We start from the raw sequence: 25,599 nt of genomic DNA, 5'->3' as shown, positions 1-25,599 counted from the left end.
AAATGCTTTGCTTTGTTACAAACCACAATAGTATAAAGGTAGAAAAGGCCCCTGCATTGACTTTTTTTATTTTAAAGAGATTAATCTGGTAATTGAACACAGCATTTTATGTAAGAAATGTTTCACTGCTAACATTTAACCCCTTAGATTCTATCAATTTTGAGTTTAAAAATTTTTTACTTTCTAATGAAAAGCAAAAGGAACTCTGTTGTGGGATATTATTTTAATTAGGCAAAGCTGTGCTGCATTTGTTTCACCTTGCCTGCCTAAGGCACCTGACTGCTCTAATAAAGAGCTGAATGGTCAATAGGTAGGCAGCGAAAGGATAGGCAGCACCGTCAGGGAGAGAATAAGTAAGAGGGATCTAGGCTCGGGAAGAACAGGAGAAGGAGGAAAGGGAGAGGACAAGGGAGACGCCCAGGGCCAGCCACACAGCCACCAACATGAGAAGCAGTGACAGAGAAATACATCGATGGAAAGGAAAGTAAAAACCCCAAAGCAAAAGGTAAAGAGAAACAGGGTAATTTAAGTTAAAGGAACTAGCTAAAAAAGAGCCTAAGCTAGGCTAAACATTCAAAACTAATAATTTAAGTCTCCATGTCATGATTTGGGAGCTGGTTGTTGGCCCAAAAGAAAAAGCCAAGTACAGAACTCTACTAATTTCACTTAATAACAACCTTTATCTACTCTTACTATTTCATCCTTCAAACGAGTATTTTATGAGGCGATTGCCACAATAATTTACTCACAGGTAGGAAAAGAAATCCTTCAAATTATTCTAGAGTTGCAATTATATCATTAAACAGTCTATCAAATATCTTACAAAAACCTTGTAATTTTGATTTAGTAATCTGTGAGTTCTAGGAATATCCAAAGAAATATCCCCATACATCTTTTTCCCCCCAAAGATTATTTACTACCTTATTATTAACCCTAATAAAAGAGGAAACAGGGAGAACCCCTGCTTGACCAGAGGCTACTCCAGCAACCAGAAGTCCAGGTAGGTGACCCACCCATTCCCACTCTCTTGGTGCCCCCCCCCCAACTATCCACAATCCCCTCCCCTTGCTGAGTCCTTGCTGCAACTTGGGGCAGAGATACACTGATCAACCAGAAGCCATGCCAGCTGCTAGAAGACCAGCCCCCAACTCTAGTAGAGACCCCATGCTCAACCACTAAAGGAGATCAAGGGATAAAAATTAGAAAGGAAGCCAACGTATTGTTATTTGTAGATTATATGATAGTATACATAAGGGACCCCAAAAGTTCTACCAGGGAACTCCTACAGCTGATAAGCACATTTAATTAAGTGGTTGAATACAAGATTAACTCAAAACAAAATGAAAAAAAAAACCAGTAGCCCCCCTATATACAAAGGACAAAAGACTTAATTAAGAAATCAGGGTTACAGCACCCTTCACAATAGTCATTAAATAACATAAAATATCTTGGGGTAATGCTAATCAAGCAAGTGAAGACTTGTATGACAAAAAACTTCACAGAAGTTTATGAAGAAAGAAATTGAAGATGATATCAGAAGATGGAAAGATCTCCCATGTTCATGGATAGGTTGGATTGACATAGTAAAAATGGTCATCCCACCAAGAGCAAGCTACAGATCCAATGCAATCCCCATCCTAATTCCAAAACAATTCTTTACAGATCTTCAAATGACAATACTCAACCTCATGTAGTAAACAAAAACCAAAAAAACAACAGCAACAACAACAACAAAAAAAAAACCAAAAAAACAAAAACCAAAAAAACAAAAAACAAAAACAAAAAATCCAGGATAGCTAAAACAATTCTGAACAATAAAAGAACTTCCAGGGGTATCACCACCCCTGATTTCAAGCTGCACTACAGTACTATATAGTAATAAAATCTGCATGGTATTGGCATGTTGATCAATGGAATCAAATTGAAGACCCAAACATAAATCCATAACCCTATGGACACCTGCTTGCTTTTGTTTGTTTGTTTTTTAATTAAGAATCCAGAAATACACAACAGAAAAAGAAAGCATTTTCAACAAATGGTGCTGGTCTAACTGGATATCAGCATGTAGAAGATTGCAAATAGATCCATATTTATCACCCTGCACAAAACTCAAGTCCAAGTGGATCAAAGATCTGAACATAAAACCAGATATACTGAATCTGATAGAAAAAAAAGTGGAGGAATAGCTTTGAATGCATTGGCATAGGAGACAAAATCCTGGCTAGAACACAGATATCAAAGGTACTAAGATCAAGATTTAATAAATGGGACCTCTTAAAACTTAAAGGCTTTTGTAAGGCCTGTCAAAGACACCATCAAAATGACAAAACAGCAGCCTACAGAATGGGAAATGCAATAGAGGGCTAATATTCAAAATATATAAAGAATTCAAGAAACTAGACATCAACAACCCAAATAATCCAATGGGGTAAAGATCTAAACAGAATTCTCAACAGAGAAATCTCAAATGGCCGAGAATGTTCAACATCCTTAGCTATCAGGGAAATGCAAATCAAAACGACTTTGAGATACCATCTTACATCTGTGAGAATAGTTAAGATCAGTAACACAAGTGACAGCTCATGCTGGCAAGGATGTAGAAAAAGGGGAACACTCCTCCATTGCTGGTCAGAGTGCAAATTTGTGCCATCACTATGGAAATCAGTATGAAGGTTCCTCAGAAAATTGGGAATAGATCTACCTCAAGACCCAGCAATACTACTCTTGGACACATAACCAATGGATGCTCCATCCTACTACAAGGACACTTGGTTAACTATGTTCATAGCGGCTTTATTCACAATAGCCAGAAACTGGAAATAACCTAGATGTCCCTCAACTGAAGACTAGATAAAGAAAATGTGGTACATTTACACAATGGAGTATTATTCAGCTGTTTAAAAAAAAAGAAAAAGAAAAAAAAAAAAAAAAGACGACACCATGAAATTTGCAGGCAAATGGATGGAATTAGAAAAGATTAAAAAAAAAAAAAAAGAATAAGCAAAAAAGAAATCAATGAATGATTCTTAATGATGTTTGCTATACTCATAGATAGGTTAAGTGCCTTGTCCAGTTATCATCAGAAAGTGTTGTAATTGTAAAAAAAAAAAAAAAAAAAGTGGTGCATAAGAGAAAGATGTCATTCGACAAAGTTCAAATGGAGGGGTTTTTTATTAGGGGAAGGAAAGGGGTGGTAAAAAGGGGGAAGGGGAGAGAGGAAGACCAGCCTCTGGGCTCTGGGCACAGGAGCAATGTGAGAGAGGAAAGAGAGAAGGAGGTGAGAAAGAGAGAGAAGGATGGGAAGTGGGCAGGGCTTTTTCAAAGGGAACATAGTGAATATGCACAGGTGGTGTTCTAAGTGGCAGGCCAGTATAGATGCCTGAATACTAACAGAGGCTTCACCCATCAGCTGATGGGAAAGAGTGGATGAAGAAACCTATAGACAAACATGAATTGGAGACAGAGAGTCCAGGTTAGAGGTCTCCACAGCGTCTCTTCCCTCAGAGTTCCAGCAGAAGAGGGGAAGGAGGTATTCTGGGGAGGAGGGGGGGGAGGAAATCAAGGATACCTGGAGAGTGCAGCCTGGGGAAATCAACTAACCAGGGCTCATGGAGTCTCACAGAGACTGAATCAGCAATTGTGGAGCCTGCATGGATCTGTGCTAGATCCTCTGCATATAATTTATGGTTGTAGGGTCAAAGGGTCAGTCAAAGAAATCCACTATGGCCCTGATACCAGAGCCAACTCTGCCTCTGACCAACTGAAACACAAAACCAAGCAATCAATCCCTGAGCACCCTGACTCTGAACCCAAAGGCAATGAAAGAAACAAACCCAGGATCTGAAACATGAACCTGGGAAAGAACCCAGAACTAAAGAAAAGCACCCTGACTGTGAAAACAGTACCCCAAAAACACACTGTGTTCCTAGAATCAGAGCCAGTGAAAGAAATAAGAACCTAAAATTAGAATCAAAAGGCTAACAGTAAAGAAATACAAGTTTGGCCCTGAAATCAGAGCCACCTCTGCCCCTGACCTACTAAACCAACCAATCCCTGAGCCAAAAAAAAAAAAAAACCTCTCCCTGGAAAAACTCTGCCTCTAAGAAATCCTATAAAAGCCCCTCTCTCTGCCTGTTCAGTTGTGGGCTGTCCTTTACCACCCTGGCAGAGGCAACCACTCTCTTGGACTCCTCCTCAAATAAATCTCTTTCTCAAAAGGATCTTGGATGAAGATCTTCATTTTCCAGCACAGAATAGTAGAACTTGAAGAGACATTCCCTTAGGGGGACTGAGCAGAAGAGAACAGAAGACCAGAAGAAACTTGCTGAAATGTTCCCTTGGTGGGGGAGAGGTTGAGCAAGGTTGTAGCAGAAAAAGTAAAAACTTGCCAGAGCTGGAGGAGATTGCTATATTTCTGCAGGGGCTTCCCCTTCAGCAGACTGTAAGGGAAGAAGGGCCGAGCTCTGTTAAGATGTTCCTTTAGGGGAACAGAGCAGAGCTCAGCTGTATCAGCTCCCTCTCTAGGAGAGGAACAAAATTGCTATACCCTGCAGGGAGACCAAGCCTCACTGTACCCCAGCTTCAGGGAGCCTGGCTTCCGGACAAGTCGGGACATCTCTCCCTTCAGAGTTGGACTGAGCTACCTATTGGGGCTCTAGGTAGCCTGGCTTCCCTGTAAGTCAGGACATCTTTGCAGCACTGGAGTTGTTTAACACTCCCACTTGCTTACAATGGTTATTAGCTTGGTGTTTTGACTCCTGACAGTGACAGTGGGGGTGTCTCTGACTCTTTTGCCTGCTCTTAGGACTCCTTTTCTCCTACTGGCTTGCCTCACACAGTCTTGATGTGAGGGTCTGTGCCTGATATTATAGTATCTTATTGTGCATTGTTTGGGTGATGTCCCTAGGAGACCTACTCTTTTCTGGGGGAGAGACAGGCTGGGGGAGTGGATCTGGAAGGGAGAGTGGAACTGGGAAGAGTGGAGGGAGAGGAAGGGGTGGTCAGGATATATTGTATGAAAAAAGAAAAATATATTAGAATAATATAGGAATATATTACAGTATACATGTACACAGTACAAATACACTATGCAATATGTTTCAATGTTTAATCTTCTCCTTTTATTTTGGGAGTGAAGGGAAGATCACGGTTCTCTATGTAGTCCAAAGTAGCTTTGAAGTCACTAAGTAGCATAAACCTGACTTTAAACTTGCATCAGTCTCTGTAGCTCAGACTTCCCAGGTATGGAGATTACAACTGTATGGCACCATGCTGGGCAAGTTCTTACCATTCTTCAAGTATTGTATACTAACTTTAAAAAACACCTGATACATTACTGGAAGGGTGGCCCAGGCTGGTAACCCCAGTAGCACTCAGGAGGCTGAAATAGGAGGACTGAAGAGCCTAGGTCAGTCTGAGCTATAGAAAAGGTACAGAAACATTTATAAACAATACTTACAATAAACCTAAAGGATTGCTATCAGAACATGGAGGGGGATGGATAACACATCAAAGAAACATTAAAAAAAAAAAAGACTCATATGCTTACAAACTGGTCAAAATGATGCTCCATATACAAACAAGCAAAAATCCTAAGTAGGAAAATCACAAACCAAGAAGCCTGACTGATGAGTATATCCTAGCTCACTAATAAAAAGGGGTGAATATATTTGAGTCACACTGAGATATCACTTCAAAAGAAAAATAGACCACTATGTATTTAAGAGAACACAGACCAATTAAAGCCTTGTATCTTGCATTTCAAACTGAAAATTATACAAATATTGTAGTTTGGCACCATTAATGGGAGGGGTGTCTGTCCTATGTGTCTCTTCTGTATTTTTAGATAGCAATAACCTGAAAATAATTCAATACCCATTAAAAGTGAGAAAAATTAAGAATGCTTATAAAACAGAAAACTCTAGACTGTGAAACTAAGTAATGAGTTATAGGAATATAATGTGCACAAATTTCAAAATATACAAAAAAGTACATTGATTATAACCCTAAATATGTAGTAGAACTTTAAAGGTAAACATCAAATTCAGGATTCTGATTATTTATGAAGAAGAGACAAGATCAAGAAAATTTACAAATGGAATTTCAAAGATTACATTAATCAAGTCTTTAAAAAGGAATTTGAAATACTACTAAATAGCATAAAATTCTTTAGGACTATAAAATTAAAGCCAACACAAAGAATGGGGAATTTACGTGAGCTTGAACAATTATTTATAAAGATAAGTAACATCTAAGTCATAGCAATAAACAAAAATAACAAACAGTTATTATCCTACCTTTATTGGTGAAATATGAGAATGAGAAACAAATCCATGGACATTCTCTATTTCTGATAGGTTCTTCTCTGAGACGTGAACCAATTCTGGTCCTAGCACCTCATTAGTGACGTGTGGAGAAATGTGCTCTGGAGGAGCTACCTCTTCATCCTGATACCGGTATTTCTGTGAAGTAAAGAAAACTATTAAATACGGAGGAACTTTAAAACCAAAGGAAGCTCAATTCAAATGATGATTTTCATAACTATTCAAATATTAAACATAAGCAATATAAACGTGTTTTGTATGGTTTGGCTTTTTCATAAAAATTAGAGAGAAACAGGACTATTTTAAAAGTCTTGATAAAGGTTTTAAAAATCTTCAATAGAAGCTTAAATATTAATTTGTTCATTTTTTCTTATCTAACTACACACACACACACACACACACACACACACACACACACACAATCTAACAGGCAGATGTTTGAATGAAGTCAGCATGAAGATCTGCTTATAAAGCTCAGTTTGTCTGGTTTCTTGTTATCTTACACAAAAGAGAAAATAAGCCAGTCAGCCATTTCAATTTAGAATTAAAAATGAGCCCAGCAGAAAATAGTATTGTCCTTTACTCAACAAAAGAATCTTAACCACCGTGTGTGCACAGATAGACAGACACACGCCTCTCTTCTCTTTGAGATCTTTTTTGTTTGAGATGGTCTCACTCTGTAACCCTGACTATGTAGACCAGGCTGGCCTCCAATACAGAGTCACAAAGATCTGCTTGTTTCCATCTCCCAAGAGCTGGCATTAAAGGTACGTACTGCCACATCCTGCCCTATAAAATCTTTTTTTGTTTTGGCTTTTTTTTTGGGGGGGGTGTTATTGTTTGAGACAGGGTTTTTCTGTTGTAGACCCAGTTGTCTGGGAATGTAATCTGTAGATCAGGCCAGCCTCAAACTAACAGTGATCTGCTTGCCTCTGCCTCCTAAATGCTAGGATTAAGAGTGTTTTTCTTTTTTGGGGCGGGGGGAGTCCAATCTATTTTAAAAAGACTAACATAACCTTTAAGAACAAATTTTACTTCATAACACATAAAAATAAATTGTAATAATAGAACTGAAAAAAATAGGGTACATTTTAAAATCCAGGTTATGTTTGTTCTCTACAAAAAGTTAAAACAAAATAAAACACACTCAGATTAACCTGCAATAAAGAAAAAATAAGGTATAACAGGAAATAAAACAATAGTCCAACTATTACTGGCTATTAAAAGCTATTCTTACAAATTAATAGAAAAGAACAGTTAATGGCTAAAAGTCACACAAATGAACCAATAACTTACAGGAAAATGCTCAACTTATTTAATAAGCAGAAAAGGTGTCAACATGAAGCAAAATGTGCAAAATTCATCACATTCATATTAAGTCTTTCTGGAGGGCAGTATGGTAATGTTTCAAAGGCTCTGAAAATATTTTTATTTCTTTCCTAGTAATTCCACTTCTAGGAATTAGTCTTAGAAACATTATCAATGATACACATGTAGAAGGATAAAACTATTTGCACAAAAAAACTTCATATGGAGTTCACAAGAGCTTTAAGGAGCCAACTTAGATATCTACCTACAGAGGAATGGACAAAGAAAATGTATGCACATATGCATACAGAGAATTCTTTTGGTTATAAAGAAGGACGTTTACTGAAAAAAATGAATGCACTTAGAGATAATAATTAGGCAAATAAAGTCAGTCTAAAGGCAGGTAAATAGTACATGTTTTATCTCAGTTATGATTTTGACTTCACATAAATACATAAAATCATGTATGTACACATGGTGTGATCTAGGGGAAAAAAGTGACTAACAAGAGAAAAGGGAAGTAAAGGGGAAGGTATCACTGTATGGGGGAAAATATGCTCAAATGTAATTATATACTTGTATGAAAATGTCTTTATGTATTATTTTCAGTGAAAAAAAAACAGAGCAGAACAACAACAAAAAGAAATATTATCAATGAAGAACATAAATATTAGCTGAATATAAAATAGTGACTGGCCTGGCAAAACGTGCCCTCTGGTGTAATAGTGGTGTGAATGCTGCTATAACAGTAACCAACAGGCAGGCAAAACAGTTTCCTGACTGCTACACAAGACAGAGCTCATACCTGGTACCACTACCAGAGCCAAAAACCCATGGCTGTCTAGGTCATAGTCCCTAGAGGAGAACCTACTATTATTATTATGCTAAGTGCATATAGTAAGAAACTGTACCTAAATTCTTAACACACATAGATTAGGGAATCTCTTAACCCTCAGAGAAAGTTCTTTTTTCAGTAGATAACATACCTAACTCAGTTGGGTGCAAACACTCTTAAATACTCATCAAGGCTCTTAAATTCTCTCCATGTGTCTGTCTCTGTCTCTCTTAATCCTAGTGTTCATATGGAATTGCGAGGGACCAAGAATAACCAAATAAATCTTTGGACATAGGAATGAAGTGTACATAAGAACTTACAAGTGCTTACAACAGCAATACTCACAGTAGTCCCAAAGCAACTCAAATGCCAATTAACTCGTGAATAAACAAAACAATATACATTCATGATGTAATACTAGCTTTATAAAGAATGATCTACAGATCTATAACACATGTCTTAGTTAAGGCTTATACTGTTGTGATAAACACCATGACCAAAAATAACTGGGAAGTTTCAGAACACAGTCTAAGAACGGAATCTTGCGAGATTTCTGAGTGCTTGTGAGAAAACTCCAAGAAACCAAGAGTCTGTGATCAAAACAAATAATTGTTCTTGGATTATGTTTTCATGTTCCTCCTGGGTGTAGTGGATAGGAGAGTTTACTTGTTAATAGTTTATATGCCTCAATGAAAAACCTGTTTTTGCCCCATGCATCTTGCTGGCCATATGTAGCTTGCCTCACTGAGGCTTGTCCTTGTGATTGTACACTTTACTCATGAGACTTAAGACTGTCTCATTTATCTGCTCCACTCTGCCAGGTCCAACCTTCTCTAGAGCAGTAAACAGAAGAAAGGGTTTATTTCATTTTACAGTTTGTAGTTCACCACTGAGGCAAGTCAGGAAAAAAATCTCAAACAGAGCAGGAACTTGGCAGCAGAAACTGATGCAGACGTCATGGGAGAGAATGCTACTTATTTACAGGCTTGTCCCTCATGGGTGGCTCAGCCTGCTTTCTTCTAGCACCCAGGGGTAGCAACAACCATAGTGAGCTGAGCCCTCCTACATTAATTATTAATCAAGAAAATACACCACAGGTCTGCCCACAGGCCAATCTGGTAGATGAAATTTCTCAGCTGAGGTTTCCTATTCTAAAGTGACTCTAGCTTGTGTCAAGTTGACATAAAACTAGCCAGTACAACATAGAAATCTGAAAACATTACACTATATATAAAGGCTACTGTTCTAGTTTACATTCTAGTTTGATAAAAGCCATGACCAAAAGCAACTTTGAGAGAGAAGTTTATTCAACTCCTGTGATCAGATTTAAGAATATCACTTGAGGGAAGCTAAGACAAGTTTAAGCAAAGACCATGGAGGAATGCTGCATATTGGCTTGCTTAGTTTTTGTTTGTTTGTTTGGTTTGGTTTTAATAAAACCCAGGACCATCAGCCCAGGGGTGGTACCACCCACAGTGAGCTGGGCCCTCCCACATCAGTATTAATTAATAAAATGCCCCACAGACTTGCCTACAGGCCACTCTGAGAGGCAATTTTTCAACTGAGGTTCCCTCTTCCCAGATGACCCTATGACAAGTTGACAAAGCACAAACAAAAACCCAAAATAAGACAATAAGTCTACACATTATAAAACTGCATTTGTGAGAAATGCCAGACAGGTAAACACACAGATCCAGAAAACAGACAAGTTGGCCAAGAAGGAGATAGGAATCAACTGTTAATGTGTTTGGAATCTCTTTTGTGCATAATGAACACATTCAGGAATAAATGGCAGAAGTTGCAGAACCTTCTGTGCACAGAACCGTATTTTCTACAATGTAGCAGGCTTTTTCTTTTAGGTCACCAACCAGCTTCTAAATCATGATACAAAGACTTTTTAATAGTTTTGAATGCTTGGCCTAGCTTAGGCACATTTCTGGCTAGCTCCTTTAACTTAAATTAACCTGCTTATCCATCTTTTGCTTCGGGGCTTTTTACTTTCTGAATATTTTACTTTCACTGCTCCTTGTGGCTGGCTGGTGGCTGCCTGGGTTCCTCCTTCTCAACCGCGGATTTCTCCTCCTATGTATTCCCTGTCTCCCTGCCAGGACTGCCTATCCTTTCTCTGCCTAGCTATTGGCCATTCAGCTCTTTACTAGACAACCAGGTGCCTTAGTCAGGCAAGGTGAAACAAATGCAGCACATCTTTAGGTAATTAAGCACACATCCTTACATGGTTAAACAAAGGCAACATAAATAAAAGTAACACATTTTTACATATCTAAAATAATATTCCACAATATTACAACGATAAATTTCACCTAATATTTGCTGCAACCTATATATTTTTAAAATGTTTTAACTTAAAAATGAAAGTAAAAAATGTTACATTGGGAAAGAGGTTATGCTTTTGTTTCCACGGAAAATAAAAGGTTGATAGAGATCAGATTTGATTGAGGAAGAGCTCCTAAAAATCCTGACTACAGATGTAAAGAAATAAACCTAGAAAAACTACAAGACAGGTGACATATATTTTACCTACTCAAACATAAAAAAAAAAAAAAAAAAAAAAAAAAAAAAAAAAAACATCTTTGGCTGGCTTGTGTACACATTTGTATTAATGCAGATATGTATGTTACCTTTGAAAGCCTCTGTTGCAGTTTCCTCAGAGTTCTGCATCCAGAACAGTTTCAAGGCTGCTGGCTGATGGTCTAGCTTCACTGACTACTCTAGCCAGACATCAGATAAGCCTTGCATCCTAGCTCTCCCAGGATTTATCATTAACTTAATTTTCTCAGGGTCTCCTAAAGATGCTGTCATCCCCCAGACAACAGGAAGCAATCTAGAAAACTCTGTGCCCACATTCCCAAGAGATGGGGTGGATGGTTTTTGGTCATTCAGTGGGTTATGAATGTTTGTCATCATTTACCGTGGTTAGTTACAAATTGTTACTGGCCTTGGTCAGAGAGAAAGCTAAACAGATATTAAATTCAGGGATCTCATTCTGAAGGGAAAGGGGGGACGTGGCATAGAAACAACGGGATAAACGTGTAGATTGTTGAGTTCACATCTGAGCAACAATTAGTCCCAAATACTTTACACTGGTATGGATTTTTGTATATTGATATAAATTTAAGATTACTTTATTATACTATATATATATGTTTCTACTCTTGTTTTAAGGTATTGTACCTATGCAGCTTTAGTCTTTAAAAGCTGTTAAGAATAATAAAGAAAAATAGGCTAATATTCATCTATAACAATCAAACTTATAGTCATGTTAGGTATGTTTTCAAGGTCATACAGAGATATATTTTACTTAGACAGGTGATCTTCAAACACTTCAAAGACTGACAGAATATGCATTTAAAATTAATTAAATTTATTAATTAAATTAAATTAACTAAAATTAAAATTAATAACATAAGGCTTTTTATGATAACAAGACATGTCTGCTCCTGGAAGCACCAATTTACTTCAAAAAAAAGGATGATGTGCATTAATGAACTGCCCTTGCCTTAACTGCTGACAATATACTTTACAAACTGGACCAGTAAGACATAAATGGGTAAGGATGCCAAACCCTTACCTAGACAAGGTAGGATGGTCTTCCAAATTCCTGCTTCACAGAAAAGTCTGTCATATATTCTAGGCCTATAGGCCAAAAATGGGTGCCCCAACATTTCAGAGGAACCTTGGGTGACTGTCCAGGAAGCCAGATGTCTCTGTATTTATATAATTTTTTATGTTGTCTTCTCTGAACTTCCCATTTACTCAGGAAAACTATGAATTTTTCTGGTCTTTGAGGGAGTTAAACACTAGATAGTTATAGTTACAGTTTTCCTTAATCTTAACAGAAAGAAAATTAGATACAAAACTTTGAACTCATCAAGATGGGATAGATAGGTTGGACGGTGGCGGCACATGCCTTTAATCCCAGCACTCCGGAGGCAGAGGCAGAAGGATCTCTGTAAGTTCAAGGCCAACCTGGTCTACAGAGCTAGTTCCAGGATAGCCTCCAAAGCCACAGAGAAACCCTGTCTCAAAAAACAAACAAACAAACAAACAACCAAAAAGCAAAAAACAAAACAAAACAAAAAAAAAAAAAACAAAAAGATGGGATAGACAGTGGAGTATTTTCTCTGAATTTGGCAAATACAAATAAACTGGACATTATTAATTTATTTCTTACTTGGGAATTGCTCTTATTGTATATGGTTTTGCACTGTTAGAGTTAAACCGTTCCTTTACTTAGACAAAGAGCAAAATGTTGTGAAATAACCTTTTTGTACACTGTGAAGATGTGTCACGCTGATTGGTTTAATAAAAAACTGAACAGCCAATAGCTAGGCTGGATATGCAGACAGAGAGGACACTATGAGGAGGAAGAGGAGTCACCAGTCAGATGTAGAATAACCACGTTAGACATAATGGAGATGAGGTAACAAGTGAGTAAAAGAATGTAAAGATATGGGTTGATTTAAGTAATAAGAGCTAGTCAGAAATAAGCCTAACCTAAGGCTGAGCTTTCCTAATTAATAAGAAGTCTCCATGTCATTATTGGGGAGCTGACAGTCTTAACCAAAAAAATGTTCGATTACAATAATCATCACAAAGGATGCAAGAAAGGCCTCTGACAAAAGATCAACATCCTTTTATGATAAAAGCCCCAAAGACCTAGGTATCGATGGTATACACTTATAATCTCAACACTCAGGAGGCACAGGCAGGTGGATCTCTAGTTCAAGGCCAGCTAGCTCCTGAGTTCTATCCAAGGCTACTTCAAGGCAGCCAGAAATACACAGAGAAACCCTGTCTCAAACAAACAAGCCCCCAAAGCATATTTAATACCCATATGACAAACCTATAGCCTAAATGAGGAAAAATTGGAAGCATTTCCCTAAAATCTAAAATTAGGGTTTCTGCTCTCTCCACTCTTACTCAATGCACTGCTTTAAGTCTTAAGAGTGCTAAGGTGAGAAAGAAACATATGCAATCAATCAATCTAGGCTTCATATGTGAGAGAAAACATCCAATATGTATTTTTCTGGGTCTGGTTTACTAAGCTAAATGTCTGCCTACAAATACACACACCCATGACATACAGACACAAAATAGACCTAAGGCTGTGAAGAGAAAGTGGACTAGTGAGAGAGGACAGGAACAAATAAGAGGAAGTGAATATGGTCAAAGTGTTCCATCCATTTTAATAGAAACATCATTACAAAGCACATAAGTTCTTAAAGAATGTCTCAGTTTAAATTTATCCTGTATTTTCTGCTAAATGGACAAATGATTTTTAGTGATAGCACTTACAAAATTAATGATTTCAGCAAGTCAAACTACACTCCTTCACTCAACACTACCACCTGATTTTCTTGCTTTTCCCTAATACACAGGCTATTAAAAGTTAACTACTAGGCTTCCAATTCTTTCTTGCTAATAGAGTCCATAGGTTAAGACAGACACAATCAGTGAAACATAGACACTGGCTTTGTAAACCACATCCCTCTCCCTTTTCTATCTCTTCTTTCTATATTATGTCTGGAATTACAATAGACTCTTCATGAAGCAATGTTAGCACCGGTAACAGCCCCTTACCTCCAAGTTGGTTGACTTGGGAGCAGGGAAGGCATATCCATTTAAAACTGCTGCTATCTTAGCATTTATCTGTAAGCTCAGCCTTAAGCATGAGCTAGCTGAATAAAGCCAGTTGACCAGATTGTTCAAATCTACACTGTGAGGTTTTTGGTTTCCTCCCAATTACGGAGGAGCAGTACTTTTAAGGATATGATAAGGAGGCTGTGTGTGTGTGTGTGTGTGTGTGTGTGTGTGTGTGTGTGTGTGTGTGTGTGTGTGTGTGTGTGTGTGTATATATACACCTGCACAAAGGCCAAGAGAGAACATCAGGTCTTCTGATGTATTACCTTCCACCTTACTCCCTTGACACAGGGCTCTCACTGGCCCTGGAGCTAGCCTGGCAGGCAGGAGTACCTAGTGACCCTTGTCTTCACCCCTACAGTAAAGTCACTGACATTACACTAGCAAAGAGCCTGAGTGCTGGGATCTGAACTTAGGCCCTCAGGCTTGCATAGCAGGTGCTCTTTTCCACTGAGCCATCTCTCTAGTACCATGAATGGTTATCTCTTGGAAATCACCTATTTACCACAAATTCCATACTATAATTGTGTATGTGTAAAATACCCAATAATCAATTTTTTAATTTGTTTTTTAACATACTTTATTGATTCTTTAGGAATTTCACATCATGCACCCCAGTTCTGTTTACCCCTAACAAAGAAAATTTTTTAAAAGTTTTAAAATTTAAAAAGCAAAAATTCAAACCAAAGCAAGCAAGCAAGCAAACAAACAAAAAACAAAATCCTTGACACTCTGACACTCCTCTGTCTTTCTCACCTCTCTATTTGTCCTGTTGGCACTGGGAGCACTGGTGTGTCACACAGTATACTCTTTTGTCCAATCAGCTTTAATTACAAATGCTTTTGCAATAAGTCACTGGTCTGGTTTAAGGCATCTGATTTCTGATACACTATCATCACTGGACCCTCACCAAAACACCTCTCAGACATCCTGAGGCCACCCTAAGCCAAGGAGACCCTGCCGGTATTCTTCCTTCACAAGCTCTAGCAGGTCCTAGATGGGGTAGATGCTAGGGTGAGCCAACTTAAGGCCTGGCTGTGGGACTGACCTTCTCAGGCAAGGGGTGGATATGCCTATGCCAGTGGGGCCACTTCTCTCTCATTCGTGGTGAGGGAGTGGGGGGAGGGCAGCTATCCCATGAGGGTGGGAGTTAGTTCTCTTGCTGCAGTGTCCAGTGAGGTACAGGGCCAGTGAAAAGCAGGATCAGCTTAGCATGGCCTTCTGACTTCTTCACAAATGGTAACACAGGCCACAGGCATTAACACAGACACTAGCTATAGCAGACCACAGACCCAGACATGGCCGTTAGCAGCAGCTTGGGTCTGGAAGACATCTTGGCTCCTGGGTGGCAGGAACAAGCCTCTGAGATCAGGGTGCCTCTGGCTGCACCACAGCCTCCAGACACCAACATGGCCACAGGTTATGGTCCAGACCCCAGACCTTTGGTGGCAACATGGGTCTCAAGACTTCAACACAGACCACAGACCCATACATGATCCTCAGCAGTACCTGAGGCACGATGTCACCACTGCCCCAGGTGGCAGTGTGGCTAACATGGTTTAGGTGGCAGCCCAGACCTTAAGCATCCACATGGTCATCAATCCATTTATAACCATAACCAAGCTGCAATACAAATGCATTTCTTCTTTAAGTTTTTTTGTTTTTCCCCATTGGTTTGTGTGGCTCGCCATACTGGAGCTCACTCTGGCCTTGCTGGCCTTGAACTCAAAGAGTTCTGGGATTAGGGTGTGCTCTACCATAAAATGGCTAAAGCATTTTTTTATTTAAAATGTACTTCAGCCAGGCCAGGCATGGTGGCACACACCTTTAATTCCAGCACTCGGGAGGTGGAGCTCTGTGAGTTCAAAGCCAGCCTGGTCTACAGAGTGAGTTCAAGGACAGCCAGAGCTACACAAATAAAACCTGTCTCAAAAAAAAAAAAAAGGGGGGGGGGAGAGAATGTATTCCAAAAAATTTGATGTTCAATGACTGTGAAGCAACCACACAGCTAACTTCCTAAGTATCCTGAGCTGTACTGTCTGCCCAGTTTGATTTTTGTTGCTATGATAAAACACTGATCAAAACTTGGTTTGAGAGGAGTTTGGCTTACACAGCACAGTCCGTCACTAAGAGAAACCATGGGAGGAACTCAAGCTACTTTGATGCATGAGCTGGGCATGGTACATGACCAAGGACAAGACCATTTAAAAAGTTCGTCATTTGGTACACAGTAGAGGCTGCTGTTATCAGGCACAATTCTTGAACACTCCTGTGCTTCCCAAGCTCTATGTGATATTGCATTACTGTATGAGCTGTGCCACTCACATTAGGGGGGGGGTGTCAGGAATTGATCTCAGGAAGCCTGGAAGCAGCAAACACCCCTGCTATGATTTACATCTGCTAGTACTGCTCCATGACCTCCATCAAAGCCCATGAAAAGAGTTTCAAAAGGAAGGACAAAAGAAAAGCGATCTGGGAAAAATAAAACAAAATGGAAACTATACTTTTAAGAGCGCATAATCAAAACAAACAAACAAACAAACAAACCTTTTAGAAATGTATAGTCTAAGTATTATGCTTATGTACTGGTAAAAAGTTTTATTTTCCATTATTGTTTCAAGCTATTTCTGACATGCTTTAACCAAAATTTATAGGACAATTCACCTCTCAAAAGTGTCCTGCTTTAACATTTTATTTTCCCACAAAGCTTTAAATAATAAATTCTGAATGTATAAGAATACATCAGTGAAACTGGGCAGTGGTGGTACATGACTTTAATCTCAGCACTCGGGAGGCAGGTGGAACTTTGTGAGTTTGAGGCCAGTCTGGTCTACAGAGCAAGTGCAGGACAGGCTCCAAAGAAAAAGAAAAACCCTGTCTCGAAAACAACAACAACAAAAAGAACACAACAGTGAAAATGTAACTCATATACTTGCAGTCTTAGGTGTATTTTTGTATATAATCTCTGTCAATAACATATACTGTTTATGATTCCAAGATTTTAGAAAAGCCCTTAGCCAGGCCATGGTGACACACACCTTTAATCCCAGCACTTGACAGGCAGATCTCACAGAATTTGAGGCCAGCCTGGTCTAAAATCCGAATCCCAAGACAGCCAGGACTATTACTCAGAGAAACCCTGTCTTGGAAACAAAACAAAACAATAACAACAACAACAACAACAAAAATTCTAACTACAAAGTTAAGTCTCCCACATGATACTAGGCAACCCATTCTTTTTACTTCCAAAATTATTTATTATTAGTATATTTATATTATTATTATTATATTATTATTATTATAAGTATTTATTAAGCAACTCAAGTATAACTTAGATGCCCTTTCAGACTATATTTATTATACATGTGCCCGTGAGACATTTTCAATATAATATTTCTTCACTTTCCCACTAGAGGGCCACCAAGAATTCCAAATGGTATTTTGTGGGGCCTCTGACAGAAACTTAACATGGTTTAAAACATTCACAAAGGACATTAGAGTAATTATGACCAGTGAGATGCAACCTCTTAAAATGACCCTATGGCAAGGTTGGTGATTTAAAGGCATCTTATAGACCTCATAATATATAATCAGCTTAAATTTTAAAAAAGAGAAAAATATTTTCCAATGATTAATTTTTTACATTGAAAAACATTATTTTTAATATTTAAAACCCTTTTCCCAAAATATCTCATTGTATTTAACACATGAAGAAAAGGCTAAAACACAGAGGAAACATAAACGTAAATGTAGCCTGAGTGGTCTAAGCCACACAAAGGAAATCTCTTCTGGCTCATAATTTAATGCCCAGTATAAAAATATTAAAACACATTCATAAAAGTACTTTTTTGTACAACCATTTCCATTTGGTATTTCTGAAACATTACTAGAGTTTTCTGACAGTAGAAAGACATTTTATAATGAAGAAAAAACAAAAGGAATGACCAAACCTCCCTAGGCAATCAGAAATGCAATCTATTTACTAACAAGCATTATTTTTTTAATTTTAGTATAATTTAATTCACTACCAATTTAAGACATATTCATATCATAATAAACTGGGAAGCTTCACAGCTCTTCAAAAACCAAGAAAAGATTTTTATTTAAAATGATTTCTGGAGCAAACAAGATGGCTCCTCAGGTAAGGATGTTTGTCACCAAGTCTGGAGACCTGCATTCAATCCCTGGAACCCACACAACAGGAGACCTGCTCCTGCAAACTGTCCTCGAACCACGGCATGCATGCCAACACATACACTAAATAAATATTCAAGTTAAGAAATTAAATATTTCTTTGTAATTTATTATTTCTAGAAGTATACTTTGTTAGAAAGCTCTGTTTTCAATTAGTTTTAAACGATGTGTTATTTTTAATTGCAGGAATTATGTAAATATATTACTTTAAGTTTTTAAATTTTATGTGCATAAGTGTTTTGAGTTCATGTATGTATGTGTCCCACATCTGTACCTGGTACCTGCCAAGGATAGAAGAGGGCTAGAGCCTCTGGAACTGGAGTTACAGATGAAGGCAAACCTGGTTCCCCTGAAAGAGCAACAAGTGCACTTAACTGCTGAGTCATCTGTCCCCCTCCATACATCATTTCTTTATGCCTTGTAATAATGTTCTATGTCAGTGGTTCTCAATCTTCCTAATGCTGTGACACTTTAATACAGTTCCTCATGTTGTGGTGACTCCAACCATACAATTATTTTCTTTGCTACTTTATAACTACTTTTGCTACTGTTATGAATCTTAATATAAATAATCTGTGTTTTCTGATGGTCTTAGGTGACCCAAAGGGGTCACAAGCCACAGTTAAAGACAAAATTTTCTTTTTGTGGCAAAGTTTGGGACTTAATGTCTTCATGTAGAACCCATCAATAAAGTAATATAACACTGACTACACATGGTGAGTAAGAGAGCATGCTTTTGCTGTTTCATTTTGATAGAAACCTTTTTTTTAAATATATAACCTAAGATCAACTTGATTTAGAATTTTTTAAAGCCTGTAATATTAATTTAAATATTAAATTATTTCATCAAAATGTTATCAGAAGAGATTCCCAGGCCCCTAATAAAAAGTTTCCTATATATTTAACTTTTGTACAGGATCAGAATATAAAAATGAAGAAAACAATCCTGCATCAATGGAGAATGGTGGCATTTCACATTAAGCTTTCATTAAAAAAAAAAAAAAAAAAAGTAGGGCTTGGAGCTAGAGAGGCGGCTCAGTTAAAAAACACTTGCTACTCTTATACAGGACCAAGGTGAAGTCTCCCAGAGACACACAGGGAGACTCACATGCCCTCTTCGGGCCTATGAAGGCACCTGCACGTGTGGGATACACATAAATACAAATGAATGTTAATTTCTTTACAATTTGTCTATTTTATGCGTACGGTTGTTCTGCCAGTATGTCTATACCACTTGGTGCCCACCGAGGCCAGAAGATGGTGCCAGGTCCCCTCGGACTGGAGTTACAGAGATGTTAGTGAGCTGCCACGTGGGTGCTGGGAAGTGAGCATGGGCCTATGGAGGAGCAGCCATCACTCCAGCCCACACTTAATAAAAGTTAACTTAAGAAGAAAAAACATCTTATCTGTGCTTGGACCAGCTCTTGTGTGGGACACACAAAGGACAGGGAATGTCCTGACAAATTAAAGTCAATCAATCCATCTTACTTGAATTATAATTATTTGTTTTCAGAAATACTACTAGGGTTAACACCAAGCTTCTTTACAAAGTATTGTCCAAATTCACTTTATGTCCAAATGGTAAATAGGGAAAAGCAGTTTGTATTTGATCCTAGGAAATATTTTTTCTGACCCTGAGCACTTCAATCAATTCAGACTGAAATTCTAGAAAAACTTCCTTAGCCAATGTTACCTGGCAACTGTCTTGGAACATGTAACCAAAGCACTCTTTCCAAAAGATGTACATTACTTGTTACATTTTGGGGTGGGGGTGGGAGGTTGAGTCAGGATTTCTCTGTATTGCTTTGGAACCTGTCCTGGAACTAGCTCTATAGACCCGGCTGGACTCGAACTCACAGAAATCTGCCTGCCTCTGCCTCCTGAGTGCTGGGATTAAAGGTGTACGCCACCAACACCTGGCTACATGTTGCATTCTTGAGTTGGTTCTGCCTCCACAGCTGAGATCAAGTCTGCGTATATGACTGGGATTAAGATCCTAAAGATGGCTTTTTCTTATGTACAAATGCTACTTCAATACATTATAATCACATTCCCAGATTTCAGCATGTCTTTGTCAAGGCATACATTAAACATAGGAGCCACCACAGGCTCTGACTGCTGCAAGAAACTCACTTTATCTAAGTATGAAAACAATTTCTCTAATGTTTTTGTACACGTGGGATTATCTCACAGATCATATAGACTGTGAGTAATGGGCTTTCAAATAAATATATCCTAGCATATTTGCTTACCTAAACTACATCACTTGGCATGTTGTTTGCCAGAATAATGTCCTGCAAAGTTCAAATACAACTATTCAGCCAAAGATCTTCATAACAGACCTACCTTAGTGAGCTGGTTGTATGGTAATATAAATTTTCAATTAAATACTTTGCTATAATCATTTTAATAATTAAGAGCTTCAGTGATTCTTACTTGATTTTTAAATAAAGAAGATAAATTTATATAGTCAAAATTTATCAGTATGTAAAATTGCGGATGGCATGAAAAATAGAAATTTGTGGCTTAATGTGCAAAATCTAATTTTAACAAACCAACATCACAAGTATATCCTGTCAAATAATGAGCTTCAAACAGTCTAAGAAAAGTACTAACAAGAACATTAACAGTTACCAATAAATAATAGCTGTTTTATCGATTACTTATCAGACATTGTACAAAGTGCTTTCTTTACATGTTAGAAAGACTATTTAAGCTTGAATATGTACAATCTTTCAATACTATAAGAAAGAAAAGGCTACTCATATCTGAGGCATTTTTCTCAACATGGGATTATTTTGTTGTCTTCCACACCAGAAATAATCTGCAATATCTGCTACTATAGCTGACAGGCAGGGTCTGCTGGCAATGCATTGTAGGTTAAATGCAGGGTTGCTACTGAACATCCTACTAACACTGGACAGCTCCCCACAGAGAAGAATGATTGTGTTTAAATCAATAGTCACATTAAGAAATTCTGACTTAGGAGAACATATTTCAAATCACTATCACAAAAAGTCAAGATGTCAAGTATATATTCTTTCCACTTATTTATTTTTATTTTATGTGCACTGATTGGTGTTTTGCCAGCATGTAGTCTATGTGAGGGTGTCAGATCCACTGAAACTGAAGTTACAGACAGTTGTGAATTGTGGATGCTAGGAAGTGAAACCAGGTCCTCTGAAAGAGCAAGCATGCACGTAACCACTGAGCAATCTCTCCAGCCCCCAAGTTACATATTCTAATTTATGACTTTTATCAAGTAGAGAAGAAATATTTTTTTTTTTTTTAAATATGGGAAGGTAACTAAAACTCTTTCCTAACTTGATACTTTTATGGTTAACCTAGGTTAACAAAGGTTTTGTGGGCTGGTTCTCTCAGTAAATGGAATATAATCCATGGTTTATGTTCATTTTATATCTGCCTACGTGCAATGGCTTCGTTTTCCTGAAAAACTAAACAAACAAAACCACACAACAGTGTACTTAGCTCATATAATCTGAATATCTCAGGAATCAGTTATAAATCACTACACTGTTCATTTGATAAATAAGGGATACACAGTTTCAACTATTTATCCAGTATCACAATCACAGAAAAGGTGGTCCTGTCTGACTCCAGATTTCATTTTTAATGACTAATAAATGCAACAAATGGCTAGATATCTGCTAAGTCACTTTTGGAATCTAAAGTATTTACTGTCTTTTCTTGTTGTCAGAATGACAATTTGAGGGCATAAGATAGCATTTAAGACTGTATTTTTAAATTGGTGTTTTTCTCAGTATTATGCCACAAATTTAGAGAAATATAATTCATACAAAGCACAAGTATTTAGCTCACATCACCAAACTACAATACATTAAAAGCATAATCTTAAATCTTAAATTAGTAAGTGAATTTGGGGCTGGAGAGATGGCTCAGTGGTTAAGAGCACTGGTTGATCTTGCAGAGGACCAGCACCACATGGTTGCTCATAACTGTCTGAAACTGTAGTTCAACAGGATCTGATACTCTTTTCTAGCCTTTGTAGACGCAAACACACATGGCATAAAAATGCAATGCAGGCAAAACAATATACATAAAAAAATAAATCTTTACAGCTCTATTTTACCAGGAATCTTCCAACTGCTATACATACAATGATTTAAATTGTATGTTATTGACTTAAACATAACTTCAACAGGTAGAGCTAACCTACAAAACTAGTTAATGTAGCACATTATTGCTCCATGGTGACAGATCAGATATGCAACATTAATGAACAGCCACTGACAGCTTCAATAATTGGGAATTATCTTTCAGAGGACCTGACTTTGGTTCCCAGGATCAACATTGGGCAGATCACACGTGCACATACCCCCCCACACACAATTAAAATACAATGAATCTTTAAAAACACTCCCCAAGTCAGTGGTGTGATACCTTTAATCCCAGCACTTGGAAGGCAGAGGCAGGCAGATCTCTGTGAGTTTGAGGCCAGCCTGGTCTACAAAGCTACACAGAGAAACACTGTCTCAAAATCCCAAAACCAAACCAAAAACGCCCCCCCCCCCCGCAGGCGGTGGTGGGGCATGCCTTTAATCCCTGCACTCAGGAGGCAGAGGCAAGCAGATCTGTTGAAGGCCAGGACAGGCTCCAAAGCTACACAGAGAAACTCTATCTTGAAAAAACAAACAACAAAAAGAAAACTAGGGGGAAAGGAAGCGTCTTCAATAAAAGAAAATTTCAGATAACCTACAAGTTAAAAACTAAAAGACCACCAAAATGGCAATATTTGAGTGAACAGTAAAAACATTCTTGATTTTTTTAACGTCTTTTTAACAGGTAACTGTACAACATTGCATCTCCTAAAAGATGATACAGAAGTGACCTTAGTATCAACAAGAACTCTTTTTAGATACCACTAAAACATGATTCATGAATGAAAAACTGTTAACGTGGATTTCACAATATTAAAAACTTCTCTATAAAAGATAATAGAGAATAAAGTTTAAAAAACATAAATTATAAGCAAATATTTGAAAACATTTGATAAAGAAGTAATTAGTAATCAAAATATACAAAGAACTCTTATAATTCAGTAACAACAAATTGGCAGAAAGAATGAATCAAAATTTGACCAAACAAGTGAAAAAGGGAAAGGGCATATAAAAAGATGTTCAGCACTACATATTGTGAGGGTTTTTTTAAACACTTCGATGAGATGCCATTATTCACCCAGTAGAATGACTAATGTGTAACATGAGAAAGACTGAAACAGCTGAACTCACTGCTTGTAGAACACAATATTAAACTTGTAACTGGCCCACCTGGCAGGAATGAATACACTGTAAAGAGACTGTGTGTCTCTCTCTTTGGTTATCAGACTACTCAAACAATGAACTCCCAAGAAATTAGAATTCCCCCAGGAATCTCCTGAAGCACTGAGGGCCACTAGAGGGAAAGTTTGTCTGAGGAAGAACTTGTCTCCTGCAGAAGAATCACAAAGTAAGATGGTGCATATCAGGTCTAGGAGAGGTCCTCAGAAATACAGATCAGGGACACATCACTATACAGACAATGGGTAAAGTCAAAATGATAAACGGAATTGCTCTTAGTACTAAAAAGTAAAGCAAGGGCAAAGTCATATTACCAAATTATAGGGAAAACAAAAGAAGATTCAGAAAAGCTAGTGAAAGGCAAGGCTAACTACCACAACAGCACATTAACAAAGACACCAAGAGCCAAAGAACGGCAACAAGAATGTGTTCGATTACAGAAAATGCTATTACAAGGTTGGCAAATAGGAGAATCATTCATTGATGTAACAAGAGAAAATTGTCGGCAACTTAATGAAGCAGCATAAATGGTGCATTAAAGTCAACTGAAGAGTTACTATGAGTAGGGGCAACAAGCTATGTAGAGAAATCTTAAAGAAACAGAGCCATGATGGTTTGTAGAGAAGAATGGAGGGATGGATGGGTGATCCAAAGTTTTAAGTTGAGAAAGTATATTTTTCATGCTGAAAGAAATTATAGTAAGTTGAAAGTATTAGTAGGGTGTGTGTATAAGTAACAAAAAATTCATGTATGTTTCATAAATACCTATACACATGATCTAAAAAGAAATGTCTACAATATGTTTAATGCATCAGAATTCTGATTGTAGCTTATAATACACAGCCAAGTGTGGAATTTGTTGTCATGTCAGGGCTTCAAGTTTTTGGAGAGTATTTCATATCTTCTGATGAAAGATATTTAGCCTAAATTATAGGTTTGGGGTTTTTTTGTTTTTGTTTTGTTTTTTGCTTTAGTTTATACGCTGACTAAATGTGTTCTAAAAAATTCAAGAACTATTACATTGGAAGGAGCCATTACTAATTTATGCTTTGGGATACATTAGCCATAGTGTTATAATCTGGATGCAACAACAAAAGGGATGGAGCAAAGCTGTCAAAAACCAACTGTTGTGTGTTACTCAAGTAAGTTAAGTTGAAAATAGTGTGCTTAACTTTAGGATGTTGAATGTAATTCTCATGGAAACCATAAAAAAAAAAGATATGCAACAAATTTTCTATGCAAAATCAAACACAGAAACACAGAAGAGAGAAATGCAGGAAACGAAGAACAAAATTGCCATAAAAACACAAGAAATAAATCAAAAAGTGGGAAAAGACTATCCAGAATTAGCTGAGTGCTCACATCCTCAAAGCAAGCAGAAAGCAGAGAAAGCAAAAGGGAAGGAGGGTGAGGCTTTAAACTCTCAAAGAACACCCTCAGTGGCATAACTCCTTCAGCAAGGCCACACCTCCAAAAAAGGGGAATTTTTTTAATTCAAATGATCACAACTAAGGATCTAGGGAAATGGAGAATCAGTCAAATACCTGCCTCACATACATGAGGACCTGAACTCAGTTCCCTGGCACCCACATAAAAGTGAAGTTTATTCTGCCAGGTGACAGGCAGGCCAGCATAATGCCTGAATCTTTTAGTGTTTCCACTAGCACAGGTTGAAAGATTGATTGCCTTTTCTAATTCAGTGATTTTTGACTCTTGTAAAAAATATTATTTGACCATACATTTAAGGGTTAAATGTAGGCCTTTTATATTATTCTGTTTAGTTATCTGTCTTCAGTATTACTGCTTTGAGTATTGTAGTTCTGAAAAATTTTGAAACTAGATGGTTATCCCTCTCCCTCCCATAATATCTGTGTCTGTATGTGTTGTGTATGTGTATAGGTGCCTGTTGTGTATGTATTTGTGTGCACATGTGTGCAAATAAGTGCATGTGTGCATTTGC

The 25,599-nt window shown here is 37.7% G+C and overlaps 1 protein-coding gene across 14 annotated transcripts in view; it reads right to left on the bottom strand.

Annotated features, from left to right (window-relative positions):
• The window catches only part of Dlg1 (discs large MAGUK scaffold protein 1), a 195,451-nt gene that overhangs the window by 122,214 nt on the left and 47,638 nt on the right, over positions 1-25,599 (bottom strand). For all 14 annotated transcript variants that reach the window (XM_051191287.1, XM_051191289.1, XM_051191290.1 and 11 more), the window contains exon 4: positions 6,297-6,461. In XM_051191287.1, the coding sequence (XP_051047244.1) occupies positions 6,297-6,461 (165 nt within the window). The remainder of the gene's footprint in view (positions 1-6,296; positions 6,462-25,599) is intronic.

Source organism: Phodopus roborovskii, unplaced genomic scaffold (genome assembly GCF_943737965.1).
Source record: "Phodopus roborovskii unplaced genomic scaffold, PHOROB, whole genome shotgun sequence".
Classification (NCBI taxonomy): Eukaryota; Metazoa; Chordata; class Mammalia; order Rodentia; family Cricetidae; genus Phodopus; species Phodopus roborovskii.
The sequence above is the reverse complement of the archived record's forward strand: the minus strand, read 5'-3'. Positions and strand labels throughout refer to the sequence as shown.